Source organism: Callospermophilus lateralis, chromosome 7 (assembly GCF_048772815.1).
Source record: "Callospermophilus lateralis isolate mCalLat2 chromosome 7, mCalLat2.hap1, whole genome shotgun sequence".
Classification (NCBI taxonomy): Eukaryota; Metazoa; Chordata; class Mammalia; order Rodentia; family Sciuridae; genus Callospermophilus; species Callospermophilus lateralis.
In genome coordinates this window covers 127,968,478-127,994,786 of record NC_135311.1, presented here as the reverse complement: position 1 = coordinate 127,994,786, position 26,309 = coordinate 127,968,478, and the positions used below count along the sequence as shown (strand labels likewise).

At 36.3% G+C, this 26,309-nt stretch overlaps 1 protein-coding gene across 3 annotated transcripts in view; it reads right to left on the bottom strand.

The window, feature by feature from the left end:
• Positions 1-25,855, bottom strand: part of Hnrnpr (heterogeneous nuclear ribonucleoprotein R) — a 36,435-nt gene extending 10,580 nt beyond the window's left edge. Inside the window, exons 1-7 of one of the 3 annotated variants that reach the window (XM_076861075.2) lie at positions 25,767-25,854; positions 22,452-22,617; positions 19,946-20,064; positions 19,215-19,322; positions 15,355-15,468; positions 2,560-2,736; positions 617-752 (exon numbers count right to left, since the gene is read on the bottom strand). In XM_076861075.2, the coding sequence (XP_076717190.1) occupies positions 617-752; positions 2,560-2,736; positions 15,355-15,468; positions 19,215-19,322; positions 19,946-20,064; positions 22,452-22,608 (811 nt within the window). In that variant the 5' untranslated portion in view covers positions 22,609-22,617; positions 25,767-25,854. Of the gene's footprint in view, positions 1-616; positions 753-2,559; positions 2,737-15,354; positions 15,469-19,214; positions 19,323-19,945; positions 20,065-22,451; positions 22,621-25,766 lie in introns of all 3 variants that reach the window. The other 2 variants (XM_076861074.2, XM_076861076.2) reach the window with 2 other exon arrangements.
• Between the last annotated feature and the right edge of the window lie 454 nt (positions 25,856-26,309).

Sequence of the window (26,309 nt, the reverse complement as noted above, 5' to 3'; positions counted from 1 at the left end):
ACCAACAGATTACAGTTTCAAGGAAGGAAAAAGGATAGAATGTCTGGATGACCAAAAAAAAAGTAAAGAAACAGTGTTTTTTACAAGGGGAGAAAGTGGTCTAAAATAGTTACAGCATCAATCTCAAGCAGCACTGTAAAAAAGTGAAATGGAATAGGACTAGAAAATATAGTGTTAATAAATGAAACTACGGATTTATTTAATTGTTACATAGTAATATATACAGACCTGTGATGTGTAATGTACTTAATAATTGATGACTGGATTTACAATCGGAAATTAAAAAAAACAGGATCTAGACAAGTCAACAGGAGGGAGAAATAAGAACTTTCATCTCCTTGGTCCTAAAGTACTGTGGATATCAGGGAGAAAAGCTTTCACTTGAAGGCTACACAACAAAGGTTCTGGCAAATGCCAAGTTTCAATTAGGACAAAGAAGTGAAAGGGAAATTCCAAGAAATCAAGGATAGTCCAAACCACTATAAAGTAGAATGAATTAATTTAGAAACAGGAGACTTTGATTCTTAGTTTAATATATATCTCCTTTTTCAAAAAACACTTATTGACAATACAATAAATTTCCCAGAACTAACTTCTAAATACATTTTTGTTTTACCTGTGACTTTACTGAACTCTTCCAAGATGTTTTCTTTAGTCTTATTCTTTGGGATGGAGCCAACAAAAAGTCTGTTGTTTGCCACAGAAATGCATACTCCAAGGTGTTTACCAGGGCGAATTTCATAGCTGTCACACTGCAAGGAAGAAAAGAACCAGAAACCCCAAAACCACCCCAAACTGAGGACAACTGATCTTAACCTAAAAAGATTCCACAATTTAATTCCTTGCTTCATGAACTCACAAGTTCCCTCGTGCTTACCATAATATGAACACATATTCTAAACTTTATAGTTTATACATTATAGTTTTAGTTTGATTTTGTAAACCTCCACTGTTCTTCCATATAAAAAAGACTAAAGCTTATTCACTTTATTTAAAAAAATATCTCATTTCATATTTATCTTTCTGAAAATTCTTTTCCAGTTCTTGGGAATAAAATCAGATATGGATAAGCCATAATCACAACAACATATTCAAAGAGTAACAAATATGTTTAAAAAATGCAAAAGAAATTTAGAAGAATCTCACAGTATACACACAATTCTAAAGAAAGTTTTAAACTCTCCTCCATATTTTCAAATTTTTATGAAAAGATAGGACTAAAAAAGTTTTATTTAAATAATTACAGTGATGGTTTCCTTGATAAAAAGTTTAGCTTCTTATGCTTTAACATGATTTACTCATTAGTTTACCAAAAGATGTGATTAAAAATAAAGTCATGGGGTGGGGCTGGGGTTGTGGCTCAGAGGTAAAGCACTAGCCTAGCATGTGTGAGGCACTGGGTTTGATCCTCAGCACCACATAAAAATAAATAAATAAAAATTTAAAAAATAAAGTCATCTACACAAACCAAAATAACAAAGCTTTGAATGTTTCTTAATATTAAATAAATGTGGAAGACAAATCCCAATAAAAACTAAAATTTTGATCAAGCTACGAGAGGAACTAAATCAGAGCCCACTAATGACACCAAAATCTTTAGTGAAAAAGGTTACCTGGTTAAGCAGGGCTAGAACTAGACTAGGTCCTTAGATGCTGGACAAGAATATGCCAAAAAATAATGATACCAAATGACAAAAAGATGTATCTTCAGATAGGAGTAAAAATACTATTTACAGAATTTACTACTGTTCTAAAATAAGCACAAAATGGTAAAAAGCATTGGAGGAAGGAAATTCTCTAAGAGAAGGCTGGCTATTAAGTAGAGAAAAGGAGAGAAAGATTAAAGATGGACTCAATGGCTTAGAAATAAAAAGAATACAATTAGAAAATAAATCGTGTGATTAAGTTGTGAGAAAAATAATAGAACAGACTCACAACCGTTTCCTGAACTGAATCCTAAAAGTTGGTCATCCCATTGTGTTCTCCAGAACCCAACTCAGCCTTCATTTTACCTAAATGTCAATCCTAAACTTTAACTGCAGGAACAAACATCATTTTTGTCTAAAACCAAAAGAAAAATCTGTAGAGGCTAAATACTTTAATGAAAACTTTTGATACTAATCAACCTATTGGTTAACTTCTTAGAATTATGGAAGACTTTCTATAAACATTATTTTTGGGTTTTTTTTTTTTTTTTAACTTTTATAGTCAGAAAAAAATAGCAAAGGTCACTATCAACTTAGCCAATATAAAAACACCCAAAGTAGGGCTGGGGTTGTGGCTCAAGCGGGAGCGCGCTCGCCTGGAATGCGTGCGGCCCGGGTTCGATCCTCAGCACCACATAAAGACAAAGATGTTGTGTCCACCAAATACTAAAAAATAAATATTAAAATTCCCTCTCCCTCTCTCTCCTCTCTCTCTTTCTTAAAAAAAAAAAAAAAAAAAAAAAACCAAAGTAACAATAGAAAATAAAACAATATTAACTGTAAATATTTTTAATTGAAGCTTATTCTCTCAAATAGTAACCTGCTAGACAGTGGACATTTGTTTATTGCATACCAGTTTCACAGCTTCCTGTGCAGCTTCTTTTCCACAGAAGGTGATAAATGCATACCCTCTGTTCTGACCAGACAGTGGATCCATCATAAGACGGAGATCCCAAATGGGTCCAGCCTTCTCAAACAGGGGCACCAACTCATCTTCATATAAATCTCTTGGTATTTTACCTACAAAGACCTGAAATAAAACCTCCTTATTAGAATCCAATATTGGCATTTAATTTTAGAGTGCAGCCTACCTATCCCTTCTCCCCTCACCCGGCCACGGGGAAGAGGAGAAAATGGTTAAGGTCGAATAAAGACTACTTGAATCTTGCAGTTGACTTGCAGAGCTAAAGATAACTCTTATTTTCATAATAATTTTAATATTAGCAACAAAAAACAATAGCCTATACTGACAAGAGCATGCAAAATTTGTACTTGTTAATAACTTTAATTTGAATTTTTTCTTTTTTTTTTTTATTGGTTGTTCAAAACATTACAAAGCTCATGATAAATCATCTTTCATACATTTGACTCAATTGGATTATGAACTCCCATTTTTACCCCAAATACATATTGCAGAATCACATCAGTTACACACTCACCTTTTTACATAATGGCATATTAGTGATTGTTGTATTCTGCTACCTTTCCTATCCCCTACTATCCCCCTCCCCTCCCCTCCCATCTTCCCTCTCTACCTCTTGTGCTGTTGTTCAATTCTCTCCCTTAATTTAAATTTTTATAACTTGTTTTTTCCTCATAAAAACAATAAAGGGGGGGCTGGAGTTGTGACTCAGAGGTAGCGCGCTAGCCTAGCACATGAGAGGCCCTGGGTTCGATCCTCAGCACCACGTTAAAATAAATAAAAAATAAAATAAAGGTATTGTGTCTGACTACAACTAAAAAATAAACATTAAAGAAATAATAAAGGGTATATATATCTTCACAGAAATATATTTATATTTTTTAAAAAACAATAAGATTGATATGGCCATCCTCAAATTTTCTCAACTCTAAAATTTTTTTATCATTTAAACAGTAAATTTGGTATTTTTCAGAAACTCCAGTGCTTTATTCCTTTGTCTATCAGGATATTAAAAAAAAAAAATTTAAGAATTATGGAAAACTTTCTATAAACATTATTTCTTGGGTAATTTTTTTAAACTTTTATAGTCAGAAAACATAGCAAAGGTCACATGTCAACTTAGCCAATATAAAAACATCCAAGGCAATAATAGAAAATAAAACAATATTAACTGCAAATATTTTTAATTGAAGCTTATTCTCTCAAATAGTAACCTGCCAGACAATGGATATTTGTTTATCACATGCCAGTTTCACAGCTTCCTGTGCAGCTTCTTTTCCACAGGTGATAAATGCATACCCTCTGTTCTCACCAAAAAAAAAAAAAAAAAATTTTTTTTTTTTTTTGGAGACAAGGCCTCACTATGTTGCTGAGGCTGGCTGGCCTTGAAGTAACTCCTGGGCTCAAGTGATCCTTCCACCTCAGTCTCCCAAGTAGCTGAGACTACAAGTGTACACCACAACACCTGGCCAGGATATTAAATTTTAAGGTATGAAAAAAAATAATAATATATATACATATTTAGTATTTGGAGAACTTGATATATCTTTAATTATAAAATTATTTAGGGGCTGGGGATATAGCTCAGTGAGTAGAGTACTTGCCTTGCATGCATAAGGCCCTGGGTTCGATCCCCAGCACCACCAAATAAAATTAAAACACACACATAGTATAAGTAGGGTTAAATTATAATATACAATGATAATTAAAGAGTCAAAAACTTAGTATAAGCCAGGCACAGTGGTTTAAACCTATAATTTCAGCTACTTGGGAGGCTGAGGCAGGAGAATTGCAAATTCAAGTCCAGCAAGAGGCAATTCAGCAAGAGCCTGTCTTAAAATAATGAGCTTGGGATGTAGCCCAGCGGTATAGTATTTGTGTTTAACATGTACAAGGCCCTGGGTTCAAGAGTCAATACCACAATAAATAAATAAGAAACAAATAAAAACACTAAAAAACCTTAAGTGTTTACTACTATAATTTTAAGTTTCTGCAATGTCAACAACATCAAAAGGAGTGATTATGTTAAAACGTTTGCAATTTATATACTCTAATAAAAGAGAAATGAGTATTTACCTGAGAGAAATTTTCTAGTCAAACTCACCTTCATCAATATTTTATTTTACATTCTGAACAATGACCTGAGCAATAGACAGACAATGGAGGAATAATAACAATACAAAGACTCTAAAATTAACACTGAGCATTAAGATTCTGAAGTTAAGCTCTACAACAGTTATGCTACCTTGAGACAATCTTTCCACAATAAACATGCTTGCTTCTTATGATTCTCACACATCAGCTATTCCAATTCTTCTCTCTCCTTGAGGTCCCTATCCTCATTCCCAGCTTCCTCCTTCACTGTATTAAGTTTTTAAAAGTTAACATCCTGGGGCTGGGGTTGTGGCTGGCTCAGCGGTAGAGCGCTCACCTAGCACATGCAAAGCCCGGGGTTCGATCCTCAGCACCACATAAAAATAAATAAATAAAATAAAGGTATGTGTCCAACTACAACTAAAAAATAAATATTAAAAAAAATTTTTTAAAGTTGACATCCATTCCCAAGGCCTACAGCTATGTCATTTCTCTGATCTACATCTCAGGAACTACTTCTGTATCTCCCACTGTCCATTAAATAATTCTTCTCTTGGGGTGAGGGGCAGCTCAGCGGGAGAACACTTGCCTTGCATGCTACAGGCCACACATTTGAGCTCCAGCATGAAAAAAAATAATAAAGTAAAATAACAATTCCTCTTGGTTGTCCTCATTTTACCTTAAATCATCAGTAAGGCCAGCAATTTTTGAATATGTGTGTGTAGATACATGTATAGACAAGTATGAATATATCAGAATAATGCTCACAGTGGTTATCAATGCATGAAAAAACTTCTAATTTTACTTTTTCCTTAGTTATATTTTCTAAACTATGATGAAGATAATTTTAACAAATGCTTTCTTTTTCCCTAAAATCAACATAATTAAAACCCACCCCAATTAATTAGCTCCAATGATCTTTCCTATTACTCTTCAGTAATATTACTCCTATTACTCTTCAGAACATAATTTCTGTTGTCCTCCACTACCAATCCATCTCCCAATCCACCCCCTCGTGACTAAAGAAATAGTTCCCAAACAGAAACCTCTTACTTTCAATCCCTCCCATTACCATCTACATCAATCATTCTTTTAGTATCAACATGAAGTCGCTCCACTGTATAATGCCTTGTGTGTACAAAAAAACTGGCTCCCTCCCTATCCATAGATCTTGTCCAAATCTTTTATGAGACAAGTTCACATACCTTGAACTCATATGTCATATATTTTTCTAGATTCTAGAAATATAGCAACTACCCACAATGTCTGGGCATTCATTAAGCTTATAGTCTACTGACATAAAGGAAAAAATTTAAAATAAACTAAACTCCAGCTGGAGGCAATGGCACCCGCCTGTAATCCCAGTGACTCAGGAGGCCAAAGGAGAAGGATCTCAAGTTCAAAGCCTGCCTCAGCAATTTAATGAGACCCTGCCTCAAAAAAGAAAATAAAAAGGGCTAGGGATGTGGCTCAGTGGTTAAGTAACCCTGATTTCAATTCCTATTACTAAAACAAATAAACAAAACCTATGATTTCAAGAGGTATTAAGAAAAAAAAAATAATGTGAAGAGGGGGTAGGTGATGACGTTGTATTTTAAATAAGAGGGCATTTCTTTAAAAAAAAAAAAATTTATTTATTTTTTAGTTTTCAGCAGACACAATGTCTTTGTTTGTATGTGGTGCTGAGGATCGAATCCGGGCTGCACGCATGCCAGGCAAGCGCGCTACCACTTGAGCCACATCCCTAGCCCCAAGAGGGCATTTCTAAGGAGGGAAATTTGAGTTCAGATCTAAAGCAAAAATTAAGTAAATAGCTGAGGAAAGAGCACTCTTAAGTTGAGAAAATGGGAACACACTTAACATTTGAAGAACAAAAAATAGGTCAGTGACTGGAATAAAAGGGGCCATTCCAATGACAGGTGGAAAAAAGAGGCCAGAGGGGCTAGGGCTATAACTCAGTGGTAGAGTGCTTGCAAGATACATATGAGGCACTGGGTCTGATCCTCAGCACCACATAAAAATAAAGGTATTGTGTTCATCTACAACTTAAAAAAAAAGGAGGTGGGGGATAAGTTAAACCATTATTTATCTTAATCCTGACATGCTAGAAAGCCATGTAAGTTCTGAGCAGACAAATGACTGAATGATGACCTATGTTCTAAAAGGAACATTCTGACAACTGGAAGAAAATTAATTGTACAGGGCAATCCAGGCAAGATATGATGGTGGGTTGACCTAGCAGGGTGACAGCAATGAAGACACTAAGAATATGAGAGATGGTGGATGTTAGACTATATTGGAATCAAATACATCTCCTGATCATCACGTGAGCTGTTTCCCTCTGCCATACTCTTCCGCCATGATGGAGCTGGATGTATATGGACTGAGACCTCTGAAACCGTAAGCCCTTACATAAACTTTTCCTCCTCAAAAACAAAAAAAAACTTAGTTACCTTGAACAAGTTTCTTAATCAGTGAGTTTCAATTTCCTCATCTGGAAATAACACCAGCAAAAAGAAATGATCCTCCAGGACAGCAGAAAGCCCACGTCATATTCCTTGTTTTATTTATTTCAGGCATTGAGCACATGCTCAGTAACAGCTATTCATCTTTGAATGAACATATACCTCATACTTGTTTTTTAAGTTCCAGGGACCGAACCCAGAAGTGCTTAACCACTAAGCAACATCTATAGCACTTTTATTTTTTGAGACAGGGTCTAGCTTAGTTGCTTAGTGCCTTGTACAGTTGCTGAGGCCGGCTTTGAATTTGCAATCCTCCTGCCTTGGCCTCCCAAGTCACTGGGATTACAGGCGTGTACCTCCATGCCAGCGCTACTTCATACTTTTTAATTTGTATAGTAAATCCCATTTCATCTCCTATTCAAGAACATTTACTCCAGGAAAGATTTCACCTTCAAACTTTCCTTTCTACTAGATCTTTTTAATTGCACACAAATGTTACAAATTCATTAAAATTTGAGCAGGGGCTGGGGTTGTAGCTCAGTGGTGGAGTGCTTGCCTCGCACACTTGAGGCCCTGGGTTCAATCCTCAGCACCACATAAAAATAAATAAATAAAAACAAATATATCGTGTCCATCTACAACTAAAAAAATTTTTTTTAAATTTAAGCAGAAATAGATTTTGACTCTATTGTCCATTTTCTCTGCTGCCTATCACAGTAAAATTTCTCAAAAGAGCTGCATGTGTTTGTTATCTCAAATTCCTCATCTCTCACATGTGGTTATGAATTTTCTCTGAATCTGGCTTTCACCACCACTGTTGTCAAAATTACAATAACTTTATGTTGTCACAACCAAACTAAATTAATTCTCAATTCTCATCTTATCTGGAAACTCTGATTAAACTGAGCAGTTACTCATTCTGTGGACACTTTGTTCAGCTGACAGCTGACTTCTGGGACTCTACACACCTATTTTTTCTCTTTACACACCCCCACCCTTCTTCTCATGTCTCCTTTCCTGGTTCCCTTCATCTCCTCAACTCTTAACTGTTGGAAGGCTGGGTACTCAGATCTTAAACCTCTGCACTAGCTACAAACATTTCCTTGGTGATTTTCTTAGAGGGATTCACTTCCTTCCAAAACTTACGGTTTTAAAATATCATTTAAATGCTATACTTCCCACATTTATAATCTCCAGTCAGGCTCTCCCCTGAACTTCAGGCTCATTTAAGCATCTACTTACTCAAGAGTTCCACTTGGATGTCCAAGAGACATCTCACTCATAACATGTCCAGGACTGAACTATTTTTCAACCCTGCTAACTTGCTCTTCTCTACAGTTTTCCTCATTTCAGTAAATGACAATTCCATTCTTTTTAGCTGCTCAGGTCAAAAAGCCTTGAAGTCATCCTTGGCTCCTTTCTCTCATTTATCCAACCTGTCAATAAATCCAGTTAGATCTACCTTTAAAAAAAATTCAGAATCCAACCCCCTTTCAACAGCTTCAACTACACCACCCTGTGTATCAACCAAATACTAGTCTGTGTTTTAATCAAAGAACATTTATTAGCTGGGCATGAAGGCACATGCCTGTAATCCCAGTGACTGGGGAGGCTGAGGCAGGAAGACCACAAGTTCAAAGCCAGCCTCAACAACTTAGCAAGGTCTTAAAGCACCCTAATACCAAAATAAATAAATAATAAATAAATGAATAAATAAATAAATAAATAAATCACAGATCAGAGCACAAAAAGATACTGAAAAGGTGACCTGAAGCAAGAAACACATAAGAATGATTAGTATTAATAATTAAAACTAGACTCTTTGGCCTTAGCTGATTAGAGTATTTTTATGTGAGTGTATCTGTAGCACTTTACCACCGAGCCACATTTCCAGCCCTTTTAATTTTTTATTTTTGAGACAGGATCTGGCTAAATTGCTTAGGGTCTGGCTAAGTTGATGAGGTTTGCTTTAAACTCGTGATCCTCCTGCCTCACCTTCCTAAATTGCTGGGATTACATGCATGTACCACAAATCCAGCTTTGTGAGTATATTTCTAATTGTGGAATTCAAAATTGTTCTGAAGGACTGGGAATTGTAACTCAGAAGTAGAGCATGTGCTAATAAGGTCTGGGTTTGATGGCCAGCATGCGCGCGCACACACGCACACACACTAAGGTTTGCTTTATGTTTCTATTAATATAATGCAATGGTACTTAATTATATCTTTCATCACTCACATTTTCTCCCTATCTACTACATATGCAAAGAAAGAAGGAACACAATGACGCTATGAAAATACATACAACAAATAGCTAAGAGTCAGATATTTATATTACTACTTTATTATTTTATTTTATTTTTATTACTTTTTGGAGACAGGGTCTTACTGTACTGCCCAGGCTAGTCTTGAACTCCTAGACTCAAGGGATTCCCCTGCCTCCGTCTTATGCCAATAGTACAGGGACTATTGGCATAAGACACCTTGCCTTGTCCTTATACTACTTTTGTAACACTTGTGTCTTATTTTTAGATCCAGTCAGGTTTGCTTCATTAGGCAAACCTAAAGTAAAAATAACTGTGCTTTCAGGAAAAGTAACCTAAGAATTGAGTAATCATTTAATAGAAATGATTCACAAGAACAAGCTCCTTGTACTCTGTTAATAGCCCAACTTACACAATTTACATACAAATACTGTTTTATTTTAGAAAAAATACTTAACACATTTATAGTCAATAAAGTCCATGAAGAAAAAGGCCACAAATTGCTGGGCACGGTGGCACATGGCTGTAATCCCAGTGGCTTGGGAGGCTGAGACAGGAAAATCACAAGTTCAAAGCCAGCCTCAGCAACTGTGAGGAGGTAGTAAGCAACTCAGTGAGACCCTGTCTCTAAATAAAACAAAAAATAGGGCTGGGGTTGTAGCTCAGTAGCCAAGTGCCCCTGAGTTCAATCCCCAGTACCAAAAAAGAAAAGAAAAAGGCCACAAGTTGAAAACACTGCTTTATCTGAGATATAGAAAATGGCCTCATTTCAGGATCAATTTAACATAAAAAAAAAAAATTCAAAAGGCTAAAAAATAAAGGTTTGTAAAACCTTAGACCAACAAAATCTAGTGAACATCTTAATAACAGTTGTTATTTTATTCCCTAGACATCAAGGTTTGAGAAAAGTTTTAGCTCTCTACAATCTATCCATGGTATACTTCAACAGGAATAAAAAAGCCTCATGGGAGAGGAAAGGGAAGGAAATCAAATATTTCTTTTTTTCTTTTTCTTTTCGGTATCAAGAATTGAACCCAGAGGTACATAACACTGAGCCACATCCCCAGCCCTTTGTAAATTTTTTTCTAAATTTTGAGATAGAGTCTAAGTTGCTTAGGCCCTTGCTAAACTGCTGAAACTGGCTTTGAACTTGCAAATCCTCCTGCTTCAGCCTCCTAAGCCGCTAAAATTACAGGCATGTGCCACCACACCCAACTCTTTTGAATTCCTACAGAACATCAGTGCTATGCTCTTCAAACAAATAAGAACTTATTATATTGGGCCAGGGTGGTGGCTCAGAGGTAAAGTGCTCACCTAGGATGTGTGAGGCACTGGGTTGGATCCTCAGTACCACATAAAAATATTGTGTTGACCTACAACTAAAAACTAAATATTAAAAAAAAAAAAAAGAACTTAGGACTGGGGTTGTGGCTCAGTGGTAGACCGTGCGCCTAGCGCACATGAGGCACTGGGTTCAATCCTCAGTATCACATAAAAATAAAATAAAGGAATTGTGTTCACCTACAAAAAAAAAAAAAAAAGAACTTATTATAACTGGCATGGTGGCCTAAAGGCTAAGGTGGGAGGTGCACTTGAGCCCAGAGGCTGGAGATCAGCCTGGGCAACATAGGAAGACCTTGTCTCAAAATAAATAAAAAGAATTTATTTTATAGCCATGATCCTCATGTTTATCACATTTATGTTATGGAAATGAATAAAACAGAACTTGTTTCTGTTTTACAATACTAGCTGAATAATATAAAGAGACTATAATTAGGTGAGGGCCTAGGCACACTAAAAAAATGCATTTCAAAATCAATACCCATCATCATTCTTGCATATTTCTCAAGACACTTAGCAACAATGTCTGTTAATGAGTGCTCATTTATAGGATTAATTTACAGTATATCTTCTCCAAAGAGAAGATCTCATTAGTCCTCTCATCACTTAATTTTAATACCACCACAGTCTCAGGCATTGATCTTAATGTCAAAGTCCTCAATTAAGACCTAAAACATTTTAATAATTGTAACAAAGAACAAAATCCTAAACTTATTATAGAAAAGATGATACTAATTAGAACCAATATTTATTAGATCAGCAACACAATACATTAAACACCTATTTTTCAAAATCAAAACTTTCCTTTTCAAAAAAGCTAAGCCAAATCTCATGAAATCTATCTTTATGGGAAGAATATAAGACTTTATATAGGATTTTGTTGTAACAAACTACTTGACAAGTGTGGCTTAAGCAGGTAATTTAATATAGAAATTTTGCTGCAACAATATTTATATATGCAATAACAGTTAAAACATAGAAAAATCTATCTTTTTCCTAAAAAGGCAATGCAATATAAGAAATATCTAAAGCAAAGATAAAGTAAGTCTCCACTGAGTACATTAATGAAACCAATTAAATGGGCTAAAAAAGTACATTTCCATAATTATGAAATAGATATAATCAGCTAATTTTGTGCCAAGCTGGGCACTGTAAATGGATTATATAAATTTAATTCTTATTCCTAAGAATTTTATAAGTAGTTGGAGAAACAAGAGTAAGATAAATGTAATAACTAGGAAATACTAACAGGCATACCACATGCTGAATGGTGTATACCATTGATAAATTTTAAACTGCATTCCCCTCTTGAAGGTGTTTCAGGCCATCTTAAAAACAAACAAACAAAAAAATGGGCAGGGTTCATGGTTCAGCGGTGGAGCTCTTGCCTAGAATATGTGAGGCACTGGGTTTGATCCTTAGTACCACATAAAAATAAATAATAAATAAGATAAAGGTAATGTGAAAAACAAATTAAAAAAGGAGAAGGCAAAGTAGTTCTACTTTTAATCTACTCATTTTATATGCAGGTCTAAAAAGAGAAGGAAAAAAAAAACTCTAATACTAAGAACAAATTTTAAAACCATTAGGGCTGGGTTGTGGCTCAGCAGTAGAGCACTTGCCTAGCACATGCGAGGCCCTGAGTTCAATCCTCCCACCACATAAAAATTAAATAAAGGTATTGTGTCCAACTACAACTAAAAACTAAATATTTTTTAAAAAATTAAAACCATTAGGAAAAAAATACATGCTACAGTTCAAGAAAGCTGAAGCACATTTCTATATTACTTAAAAAGTATATAAAACAGGAGCTGGGGTTGTGGCTCAGCAGTAGAGCATTCGCCTAGCATGTGTATGTGTGTGTGTATGCGGGGGTGTAATATAAATATAAATGTAGATTTCAAAGGATTCATGGCAGAAAACGAAGGTAAAGATGAAGGATAGGAAGGCTTTTAAAGAGGACCAAAGAGAAATAAGACTAAAATATTATTCACTTGTATCCTAGATTTCCAGTGATGACATTCACTCCTGCAAGGAACCTAGATGATTCAGAGTTCCAATTCCAACTCTATCAATAATCACGAAACATTACATTATATTATAGTAAGTAATGTAAAATAAATTTTTTGTGTGGTATCTAGGGATGCTCTACCTAGAGCTCCCATCCCCAGACCTTTTATTTATTTTTTTATTTTGAGACAGGGTCTCTCTAAGTTGCCCAGGCTGGCCTTGAATTTGTGATCCTCCTTCCTCAGCCTCTGGAGCCACTGGAATTCCAGGTATGTGCAATTGCACCAGATAAGTAATGTAATTTTTAAAGACACTCAAAATAATATGTAGATGATTTCAGGTATCACTAAAAATAAAGATGCATAGAATTTCTTTTAATAATTTAAATATTGAGAAATAGAATATTAATTGGAATAACATTAAAAAGGAGTTCAAAGAACAAAATCCAATAACCATTCCATATAAAGAGAAAACATAACTAGAATTAAGTAACATAGATCTAAGAAGTTATGTTAAATGATGGCATCTTTTTTTTTAATACTTTCTTTTTAGTTGGTAGTTGCACACAATATCTTTATTTTATTTATTTATTTTTATATGGTGCTGAGGATTGAACCCAGCACTCACATGTGCTAGGCGAGCGCTCGTCCACTGAGCCATAACCCTACTCCCAAATGATGCCATCTTTGCTTTGTCTTCATAACTAGAAACAATTACCTTCATTATTTTTGTTACTTGAAAAGTAAGGTTTAACTTTTGAGAGCATATCATTTAAGTCTTACTAAGGCATTACTGCTTCCTTTAAAGTTACTCAAATGGGAATCAACATTAAATTTAGGGAGTTAGGATTGTAGCTCAGTGGCTAAGCACTTGCATTGTACTTATGAGGCACTGATCCTCAGCATCACGTATAAAGAAACAAACAAACAAAGAAGAAGGAAGGAAGGAAGGAAGGAAGGAAGGAAGGAAGGAAGGAAGGAAGGTAGGTATTGTGAGTGTCTACAACTTTAAAAAAATAAATAAAGATTAAACTTAAAGCCAGGTGCAGTGGCACACACATACCTATAATCCCAGCAGTGTGAGAGGCTGAGGCAGTAGGATCACAAGTTTAAAGCCAGCCTCAGCAATTTAACAAGGCCCTAAGGAACTTAGGGAGGTCCTGCCTCACCAAAAAAAAAAAAAAAGGCAGGGGTGGGGGGAACTCTGACTGTGGTTTAGTGGTTAAGTACCCCTGGTACCCACTCCCAAAAAAAGAGTACACTTAAAATTTCTTGGAACTCTAATATATATATTATTATTATTATGTATATTACTATATGTATAAAAAACAATATATTATTTTTATGTTAGATAATTATACGTTTTTGCTAATAAGACCAGTTAATTATTTAATAAATATCTTAATAAAATGATACCACTACCTAAATAACATCGTAAATATTTTTTTTAACATTTATTTTTTAGTTGTAGTTGAACACAATACCTTTATTTTGTTTGTTTATTTTTATGTGGTGCTGAGGATTGAACCCAGGGCCTCACACATGCTAGGCAAGTGCTCTACCGCTGAACTACAACTCCAACCCCACATCTTCAATATTTAACTACTATCACCTAAGAAACACTTTGTTTTAAAGAAAATCCTGAATTTTAAGTTAAAAACTTAAATTTTAAGTTACTTAGAAGTCCATGATTTCAGTATTCTAAGGAAATGACCATCATAAATCTTTCATCAAATATTACATAAATAAAACTATGTTCCTGGCATTCTGCTAGGCACTAAAATATAAGACAATGAAAGAGCTGAAGATGTGACTCAGTGGTAGAACACTTGCCTAGTATGCACAAGACCCGGGTTCAATCCACAGTACTCCAAAATAAATAGAGACACTGAATCAGAAAAGGTCCATACTATCACAGAGGTTACTTTGGGCAGTTTTCTCCACTTAACAGATTAGAATATAAAGGCATATGGAGAAATTTTTATGAAAGCACAGATGGAACAGGAACTATTTCTTTGTTTAAGTATGGAGTAACATGCTCAATCTTTTTTCTTTGGTTCCATATCCTTCCCTTTTGCAATCTATTCCCATCAATAATGTTTCTCAGTAAACACTAAGTACATTCCACACAATGGGGGAAGGCAAAGAGGCAAGACAAACATAGTTCAAAATTATTGACATTAAAAAACAAAAACAGGGCCAGAGGTAAAGCTCAGTGGTAGAGAGCATGCTTAGCATGTAAGAGGCCCTGGGTCCAAGGCCCAGCACCAAAAATTCAAAAGAAAAAACAGAAGAAAACAACTACTTCTTCCTTATTATGGTTATTGCTAGTAACATGGTTTAAGCAACCACTTCCAAGGATACATTTCTTTACAAGATGTGTGGGTATCTATATAAAGATTATCCTTGCTAAAAATGAAATATAGATATATATATATATATATATAGATATATGAATATCCCCAAAGGAATCAAGTCTTTTCTCCTATCTTACAGCAGATGGAACAACTAAACAAAATGGAAAGACTGTGGCATACAGCTAAAGAACACTTACCTCTGTTCCAATGCCAGGTTGCACACCAGAGTATACATTGTCTGGTGGAGGACCACCATACTTCCTCTGTCCTGTGGTTACATCCAGAGTATAACCAGTTCTCTCAAGCAAGGCCTAGAAGTAATTACATATGTTTATACTTGAATACATACCTATTCATACATGTATCAATCTATTAATCACTTTCAAAAGACACCTCAACAAAAAATAATTTTTTTAAATAGGTACCCTAACATCTTAGGATATGTTTGTTTTGCAATACTGGGGATCGAAGCCAGGGACTTATGTACAGTAGGCAAGCACTCTACCACGGAACTACATCCTCCCTTCTTTTTAAATTTTGACAGGGTCTCACTAAATTGTCCGAGCTGGCAGTAAACTTATGATCCCCTCCCTGTTTCCCCAGTAGCTATTTCCCTAGGCATGTATCACCACACTTGGATTCTTTTCTTAAATTTTATTTTGAGACAGGGTATCGCTAAATTGCCCAGGCTGACTTTGAATTTGCAATCTTCCTGTGTCAGCCTCAAGAATAATGGGATTAGGTCTGGGGTTGTAGCTCAGTGGTAAAGCACCTGCTTACCACATTTGAGATGCTGGATTCAATCCTCAGCATCACATAAAAATAAAAAATAAAATAAAGGTACTGTGTCCATCTACAAAAAAAAAAAAAGAAAGAAAAAAAGAATGTCAGAATTACAGATTTGTGGCATCACACTATGTATTTTATAGCTAGGTTAAAAAAAAAAAAATCAGTCTCTTCCACATTGCCCCCACTTTATTTAACTGTTCCCTTCCATATATTTAATAAAGGGTCATAGGCAAATTCAATCTTTAAACACACATCACTTTTCTATTATAAATGGGAACAGAAAAAAGGGGGCAAGGATTATTAAATTGACATAAACTGACCCCATGCTACCTATTCATATTGATATACTACAATATGAATGAATACAATCTTCATCTTTCACCTTCTGTACTTCAATTAAACCATTTTCCTTATACACCATTCTTATTTCCACTAGTAACTCTTGTGACTCAAAATGCTCTCTTATCATTTAAAAATCAGAAGTTCTGCCAGGCATGATTGCACATGCCTGTAATCCGTGCAACACTCCCAAGAGGATTGTAAGTTCCAGGTCAGCCTCAATAACTTAGCAAAAATCTCAGCAACTTAGTGAGACTGTTTTAAAATAAAAAATAAAAAGGGGCCAAGTGCAGTGGCTTACACCTGTAATCCTAGCAGCTTGGGAGACTGCTGAGACAGAAGGATTTCGAGTTCAAAGCCAGTCTCAGCAACGAGGCAGTAGGCAACTCAATGAGACCCTGTCTCTAAATAAAATAAAATTAAAAAAATAGTGCTGAGGATATGGCTCAGTGATTGAGTGCCCCTGAGTTCAATCCCTGTACCATAAATAAATAGATACATAGATTTAAAAATAAATAAATAAAAAAGGGCTGGGGACGAAGCTCAGTACTGAAGTACCCCTGGTTCCATCCCTAGTACCACTTCCCCTATAAAATCCTCTCTCTCTCATGCAGCTTCTCTCATTTATTATCATGCACATTCCTCTATTGCTACTTTGCACTCTACTGTACTCAAAGTTCCAGTTTAACATTTTGCTTGATGCTTTTGTTTGTTTCATACTTCTGCTGTATTATAAATTCCATAAGATAACTTCCCACACAGTACAGAGTTGAAATTTGGTAATTACCAAATAAATACACTCAGGTTTCAAAAAACAAATAAAACTTTGTTTCCTGATTACCAACCTTTCTCACAACATTATATTAGGTTATCAAGAGGAATCATAGAAGAGAATGTCCTTGCCCTCAAGAAGCTTGTAACATCACTGAATCAACATTCATATGAAATGACTATAGAACAAAGACAAAATGGCAAAAGAAAAAAATGCAATCTACCTAGAAGAGTTCTATACTTTTATGTTTTAAAAGTATATGATTTCAGAGAAACAACAAATTTTAGATATTAAATTCACTGAACTCTGCCATTCTACAGGATTGCATGATTTAGACCTTCCATTCTCCTACCTTTGACTCAAAGCTCTCTCTCTACTTTTAAACACAGAAATACATGTAATATAAAATACAAGCCTAGGGGCTGTGGTTGTAGCTCAGTAGTATAATGCTTGCCTCGCATATATGGGGCACTGGATTGAATCCTCAGCACCATATAAATAAAAACAAAATAAAGTTATTGTGTCCATCTATAACTAAAAATAAAAAATAAGTTTTTTTAAAAAATACAAGCCTAATATGCATACTATACAAATAACATGTAAATATGTAATATATACCTTACCAAGAACAGCCAGCCAGCTCTAAAGGAAATCATACAGGCCTATTTATGAACACTAATAAGTTACTTTTTTTTTCTTTTTTTAGTTGTAGATGGACACAATACCTTTCTTTTGTTTATTTTTTTTTAACTTCGTTTATTTTTTATGTGGTGCCAAGGATCAAACCCAGTGCCTCATGCATACTAGGCAATTGCTCTATCATTGAGCCACAACCCTGGCACCATGTTTATTTTATTTTTATGTGGTGCTGAGGGTTGAACCCAGTGCCTCACTTGTGTGAGTAAAGTACTCCACCGCTGAGCCACAACCCCAGCCCCATTTTTTTTTTTTTTTTTTTTTAAAGACAGACACAATACCTTTGTTTTATTTTTATGTGGTGCTAAGGACCACAGTGCTTCACACATACTAGGCAAGTGCTCTACCACTGGACCACAACCTGGCTAAGTTACCTTTTTTTAAAGTAACTTATTACTTCACCTATATAATTACAATTTTTGTAAAGAATGGGGTTATGGGGCTGGGGATGTGGCTCAAGCGGTAGCGTGCTCGCCTGGCATGCGTGCGGCCCGGGTTCGATCCTCAGCACCACATACAAAGGTGTTGTGTCCGCCAAATATTAAAAAATAAATATTAAAATTCTCTCTCTCTCCCTCTCTCTCATTCTCTCTCACTTTCTTTAAAAAAAAATATTAAAAAAAAAAAGAATGGGGTTATGCCACTTTAGAGACGTGGGGGGAATACAAAGGAACTCTATATAAATTAGTTACATGGCAGGAACTACAAGTTACTTTTCCTATCTAAAATAAACCACTGTAAAACAAACCACTTGTACAAACAACTTTAACATTTTCAACTTTAAATAACTATTTCAAATTTTAAAATCTGAAGCTCAGCCTGGTGGTATACATCTATATCCTACACAGGAGTATCATAAACTCTAAGCCAGCCTGGAAAGCTTATTAAAACACTGTCTCAAAAAAATTCAGTGCTTGCTTAGCAGATAAGAGGGCCTGGGTTCCTTCCCCAGTGAATAAAGAGGGAGAGAAAAAAAAGTCTGGGTTGGGGGAGTCTATCCCTGCAGCAAGACATCAATATCCATTTAACTAAGGACTTGTTCGGTTTATCTTTCACTAAAAGTCCTATATTTACCTTTCAGAGCAGTTTAAGTAATAATGCTAATCACTCAATTATAGTCCTTCCTATATTATAGGCACCATTCTAAGTGCTTTACATGTTAATTCATTTAATTCTCAGAACTGAGTTAGGCACAATTACTAGTCCTGTTTTACAAAGATACTGAGGTTAAGTGAAAATTCAAGAGGAGGAAAGTAGTGGTAACAACATCTCTTTACTAAAAGAAAAGCAACAAAGTGCTTGGGGAAAAAGTGAACCAAAAAACATTACTGGACCAATCCAAGAAGCTATTATCAAAAGCATTAATAAACATGTCACTCGTAGCCAGAAGAACATGGAATGAGGGAGAATCTGAATTAAAGCTTTTCATCAAACATTACAACTAACCAAATCAAGATTTACCTTGATCTTGGCCTCATCAGGTCCCTTTGTGGACTCTTGCACCTTGCTGCCCTGCTTCTCTCTTTGCCTGTAGGTCTTCATAACTCCACATAAAAATGCACTTTTGTTCTAAAACAGGCAAATAATTCAATAAAAAGAATCACCAGGAATCTCTGAAGTGTCAAATATACAATTAAATTTAAATTTCAGAAGACTGAAATTTTAACAAAATATTCATTCATTTAACAAATATTTGCTGAGTGGTTACTATGTGCCCATAACTGGATCAGCCAGCATTAAGACAGTGTAGACCTCATGGAGCTTACCTTCTACACTGGAAAAGAGTCTTCCCTTTGTTGATATTCAACTGAATCTGGACTACCTTTGCCAGATGGCTGAAATTATTCCTCCCACCTATGTTATTTCCCTCCAAGATAATAAAACTGTACCAGATAATCCAAAAATGTTAAAAATCTGAGCAATTCAAACATGTAAAAACCTAATAGCAACAATCATCTAACTGTGGCTTCAATTTTAAGTTTTTAAAATAACATGCTCTTTTGTTTTATAATTATGCTTCTGAAACCCTTTGCCACAGCTGGTCGTTTTTTTTCCCCCCCTTACACTTTTTTTTTTTTTTTTAAAGAAAGCGGTAGTAACAAATGACCACTTTTCCACAGGAAGAAAAGTATGGTAATAGTAAAATTTCAGGTCATTAACTGTTCAAAAGTATTTCTGAGTAATGACCTTACCTGAACATGTGATAAGTCACTTTCCTTGAACTGTTGTAGAACAGACAAAGCTCCTTCTTCATTAAATTCCCTGAGAGCATCAATAGCTCTTTCATCAAGATCGACATAAGCTACCAATCCTAAAAATTAAATTAAAAAGGGGTAATATTATTGCAATAAAAGGGGTAAGCTAAACTGTTCTATGGAAGTCTATTAAGAATTGCATATATTATCACTAACTATATTTTTCATTTACATCTATGCATGTATGCAGCTACACAAATACTATGTAGAAAGGTCAAGTACAAATATGGTAATAAAAGATAAAATGTCAACACTTATAAACATGAATTTCAATCCACAAAAAAAGAAAAAAAAAATCCTAAAATCCATTTCCAACTCCCCAAACACTGTAAGACTTGACAGCCTGAAAGTTAAATCTGATGCACATACTGTTCTACAGACTAAGCATTCACATAACAAATTCTGGTTTATGTTAGAATATAAGAATACACTGTATTTCTCAAGGATAAATCTTCAAATTATGTGTTGTTACAGTCATTTACTACATAAGAGATGGAGGAAAACATGAAAACCAATTTTACTTTTTCCCACTCTCCAAAAAATGTCACAGGCTTTTCCTCTCTAAAACTAAAGAGAAAATGAAATGCATTTGTTTATCTGAGTGTCTACTTTGCTGCAGTCAGAATGTGGAAAGGCATAATTTTAAACTCTTCTATGCAAGTGCAGCTTGATTAATCAATTCTGAAAGTCGTATTTTAAGGCATTCTTTGTTCTGATACAAGCTGAGATTTAAAAAGTTGCTGTGGCATTCAAAACATTGTCAATCATGATAATCTTTTTCAAATGGCAATAAGAACTTTATGGACTTATAAGTAAACTATACAGGAAATATATGTACTGCATTCTACATATGTACTATATTTAACTGCACACAGAACATCTACTAAGTTTAAAATAAACTTTCTTAATTCTGTTAAGTTTGTGATACTTATTATTCTCTCTATATAAGGAAGCTATTTCAGAATTGATCCAACATAAATGGAAATATTTGACAGATTAAAACCCCCAAGTCCATATGAACTAACATCAAAAGTTGACTCCATTTTGGTAAAGCCAGAAAGAACTTTATTCCATACAATAAATTTATTTTAAATAAATGTAATGCCACTTGCAAAGTTACTTAAAATGTTGGGGCTGGGGTTGTAGCTCAGTGGTAGAGGGCTTGCCTCGCATGTGTGAGGCACTGGGTTTGATCCTCAGCACCATATAAAAATAAATAAAGGTTAAAAAAAGAGTGTTGCCATGATTGTTTTAAAAGCTCAAAATGAGCATAAATAAATGGGAGGTTTTTTTCACTTGAATATTTCATACCACCACCCAAAGCCACAACTCAGGACACTCATCAATCCATTCTGTCAATCCAATCCTACACCCAAAACATCAGCCTCTTAGCAATAACAAAACACTCTACAGGAGAGCATCTCTAAGCAGATCACTGCCAATTCTCTAAGGCAGAATGTCACAGAAAGTTCCTGAGGACTGATTTTCAAATGGAACCATCACCCAGGAGTCATTTTTATAAGTCATTTTAGTGTCTAAAATTATCCTAAGCTGCCCAGATTTAAATTATTTTTAAGAAGGAAAAAAAAGAAAACAGCTATTTGTCTACTGTACTTAAGACACTTTTCTGAGTGAGACAATTCGGTTTTTTTTTCTCTCTTTCTCTTTACCTCTCCCCAAATCTGGACAGGCACACAAAACACAGAGGAAGAAAGTTTCCATCTATGGCCCCAAAGGAGGAGGACACATTTATTTACGAACAACGCTCCCTAAGGGTAAATATTTCTCTCCCTCTTTGAAACTTCAACCACTTACAACCAACCATATTAAGATGTTCAAATTTGCTTAAGCACTTAACCATGGGACTTCTGGATTAAAAAAAAAAAAGAAAAAAAAAAAAAAAACAGCTGTTACAAACCAAACACTTCCAAATTACAGAGAGATGTGGGTTTCTATTCATTTGAAACTAGACAAACCACACACTCTCAAGGAGTCTGACATTTATTATCATTTCAGACAAAACATTCTAACTATTCCTCTTATTATGCCACCTAATCAGATCTAAGCTAATTTAACAATCACTTTTAAGAAGCTAAAAGTAGAAAAGTAAAAGCAAAATGATGACTGATTAAAGTTAAGAAAAAAAATGCAAAATTTAGTATGCTGAAACATACATTTTAATTGGTGGTAAATCTAAGACAAATTGATGTACTGTTCTGAAACAACTAAGACTGCATATTCAACACTAAGGCGGCTTCAAAATAATAAAATAAGAATATCAAAGTCAAACCCAATATGTCCTCAATGAAGGGAAAGTAACAAATATTCAGCTCTACACAGATCAAAAACAATAAGCATTATTTAACCTTAAAAAACTTATAAAATTCAAAGTGGTTTGCCCTCACTTTCATAACCAGTCAGAAACAAGAAATGCATATTATACCTGTCTGAAATATTTCATCAAGTCTTTCTGCCACCTTCTGTGGGAGGCCTGCCTCTATCAGTGTCTTGTAGTGTTCTGTGTGAGTTACACTGGAAGTATCCATTGGTTCTTCCTCTTCTTTTAACTGTACCGCATTACCATTCACCTGATTAGCCATTTTATTATGCTGCTGGAAAAAATTCAGGAGCTATATTACATTAAGCCAGAAATAACTAGTTTGTAGGACAATGCATGATTTATCTAAACTAATTTGTACACATGCTGCTAATAACCTCTATCCAAAATAATATTTTATGCCTTTTGTGATGTATCTGACCTAAATTTGCAATAATAATCCTGTAAAACTATAGAATATGTACATGAAAGCATTAGATCTTTAAGGAACTTCATGTACGATAAATTAAATAAAGACTTAAATTTACTGAAGGTAGAATCGATGATTAACAAAAGCAGCTGTTGTGTCCTGGTGAGCAGATCAACAAATCACCACAAAATCCTAAAAGCCCCTTGGCGCTCAATTCTTATACAGTTTTTAAAGTTTAGATTAAACACAGAATGAATGCCCACAGACCACTTAATCAAGATTTAAAGACTTCAAATTTTCCTAGCTCTGCTTCAAATACAATATTGGGTGAAATAAGTCCCTGTTGTCTCTAGGTCAACATGCTGATTGATGGCTTGGGTTTTCTCCACCTCACTTACACAAACAAAAAGCACAACTTTCACATTAATTTTTGTTCTAAGATTAATTTGCTAATCCCATTCACAGATTTAAAAGAAAAAATGACCAAGTTTAAAAGCTAAACAATTGTTTTAAGTCCACATAAAAATAAGTGAGCTACAGTTGAGATTGCTTCTTTAAAAAAAAAAAGTCATGAATATATTGAATTTTTCATATCACTAAAGATGCAAAAACATACTGATGGACAACTAACTTCTTCCAAATAATTTCAACAAACACTACCTAAGATTTCTCAGATTAACCTACCAAAAATCATTTTGTATGTTCAGCCTGTGTGTAATGCTGAAATGGACCAATTCCCTGAAGAGAAAGTCAATAATAAAACCATGCAAGGCCAGTCTCTATAGTGCCTCGAAAGCCAGGGAATTAAAGTGCATTTGTCTATGGCAAAATTATAATGTGATGAAGATAATAGGCAGCAGAATAAAGACACTGCAACACATACTGAAATAAAAGACATGAAGGTGGATCTCAAGAAAATGCCTATGTTTCTTGAAGAAACTCAAGATACCCAATCAGCTACAAAGAAAATACAAGTCTACTAAAAAGCACTAAGACAACGTAAGATAACCACACTTTCAGATTGCTTATCAAACACTGCAAATGCACCAGGTGCAGTCACCCGGCTTAAAACAGGTTTTCATTTTAAAATCCACTGATATTTAACTGCAGTTAATGAAAAAGGGAGGAAGACCAAGAAGAGAACGAGGTAATAGAAAGTAGGAAGAAGAAAGGAAAATGTATAAATGTTACTCTGAAAATGAGATAAATAATATCATGACTTCTGAGGATCACAAAACATTAAGACTTGATAGCCCTGTAATATCTGTATAGACCCAGATTGTGGTTAAACTTTAGGTGGATGTTTCTCAAGGTAAGCCTCAAATTCTGATGAATTAGCAAAAATGGAAAATTTAAGCCTGGCATACTTTGATCAAGAAACTATTATGTGAGAAGAATATATTTACTAATTAATACAATTTAATTCTATAAAGATGTATCCTAAAATCCAAAATCTCTTTGTGAACTTCATTGTTTTTCCAGGCCCACCCACCCCAAAATACTACCCTTAAGATCATCAGAACTCAAAAAGTTCTCAGTATCACAGCATTGAGACCTGGGAATACTATTAGTTACAGATAAGAGGCAAATTTTTAACAGAAAAGTTCAATGAACATCTGTTAAAGTGTTTTTTTTTTTTTTTTTTTTAATGTGTAAAGCAAAAAGACAAGTCGTGTATTAACTACAAGACAGAAATGTTTGTAACTACCAATAGATTGCAAAGGCAGGACAAGTTGACGTTGAAATTGTTAAAAATTTCCCGAAAAACTGTGTAAACATTTTATTAAAAAATAAAATAAAATAATTAGATTCCAGAAAATAAAACCTTTAGATCAAGGGGGAAAAAAAAAATCTCTCTTCAAGCCGAATACAAAATGCTCATTAAAAGACTTTTATGTCATATGAGACCATTAAAACTCATGTCAATTCAACACAATGCCACACAGCCAAACCATATTTCTGGATGCAGCAAATATACTAAGGTGACTGTAGTCATTTGACCTAAACATTTTTTCAAAAAGGAGACATTTAAATAAGATTTTAAAAGGGCTGCTGGGACATTTGGGATGTCAGTACTATCTCCTCCCTGACTTTTTCTGAACATCTCTGTTCAGAAAATCCTTCACGTTAAGAGACGGGTTTTAAAAGAACCAACGAAATGAAAACTAACGGTTATCTCAAGGCTCAGCAGTGTCAAGCCCTTACCCTACGACTGACTCATGAGACATAAATTCAACCTCTGCGGACAGGAAAAATCTCAAACAGGTAGTGTGGAAGGACCGAACCTTTCAAGAACCTTCAAGACTTTAATTTTTAAATTTTGGCAATACGGTTACTACCGTATAAGAAAAAGAATCGCTTTTCCAATTTGGTGCGCCTATGACATTCTCAGAATTATCCATTTCAGGCACCGCTTGAAGCCTAAGTTTCGCGGCCTCTAGTAGTCATTTTTTCCTTCAAATCTCGGCTCGCAGCATGCAGAACGGGGGAGGGGGAGGCTTCCCACATAAATCGGCCTTTCGCCTTCTGCTCACACAAAAGTTTTCTCCCGGCTCGGGTAACCCTGCGATCTGCACCCCGCCCTCTGCCCACCCCACCCCCGCAGGCCCGACCCGACTATCGACACATCCCACTGGCGGCCAGGCCGGCCGAGACCAGCAGCTCCGGCTGAGCGAAGCGATGGGGCCGGGCCGCAAGCAGCCGCGGGCGGAGGCGGGAAAAGTGCGGCCGGGCCGGCAGGCCGCGCGGAAGGCAGCGAGCAGGCCGGGCCGAGGGACGGGGACTGGAGGGGCGGGGGAGGCTGAGCGAGGGCGCGGAGGCGCCGCGGAGGGGCTAGGCCCACGGCTGCGCGGCCCGTCGAGGCCGAAGCCGCCCCCAGCCCATCCCCACCCCCACCCCCTGGGCCTCCGAGCGCAAATGAAACTGGGGACCAGGCACCAGCCTGGGCCAGGCCGAGTCGGGTTGGACCGGAGCTCCCGGCCCCTCCCCCCACGGGCCGGCGCGAGACTCACCAGGGCAGAGCAGGGGCCGGCGGCCGAGCCCGTGAGAATCAGCGCGAGGCGCTTTGAAAACGACTAGAAATGGCGCGCGCGCCACCCCCTCCCCCCCTCATGGACAGAGATGCGATCCCGGCAGCACGCGGGGTTTCCCGGAACTGCTTCCAGGGACTCGGAGCCGCTGGGCAATCACCTTGCGAGGCAGTCTGACAGACAGCTCAGATGACCAATAGTATCGAGGAAAAGCGGCCCACGCCGGACGACTCCAAAACCAATCGGTGCATCCGTCAGCTGAGCCAATGAGGATACTCAGCGCCACTGGCTGGGGCGCCTCCGGGGCGGGGGCAGGCACACAAAGGGGTCTGTGGTGAGAGCCCCTAATAGTGGTGAGGCTGTAGGGCACCAGGCTCTGGGTGGCCGAGGCTCCTCCCTCTCAGTCGGCTGCCGATACGAGGCCGAAAATCTAGAGGCGGAGAATTCAGGCCTCGCGCCGCGTGGCCGCCTCCGGAGCCCCGCCCCCTATAGTCAGTAGCGGCCAGCTTCGCCGTGGCGCTCCCG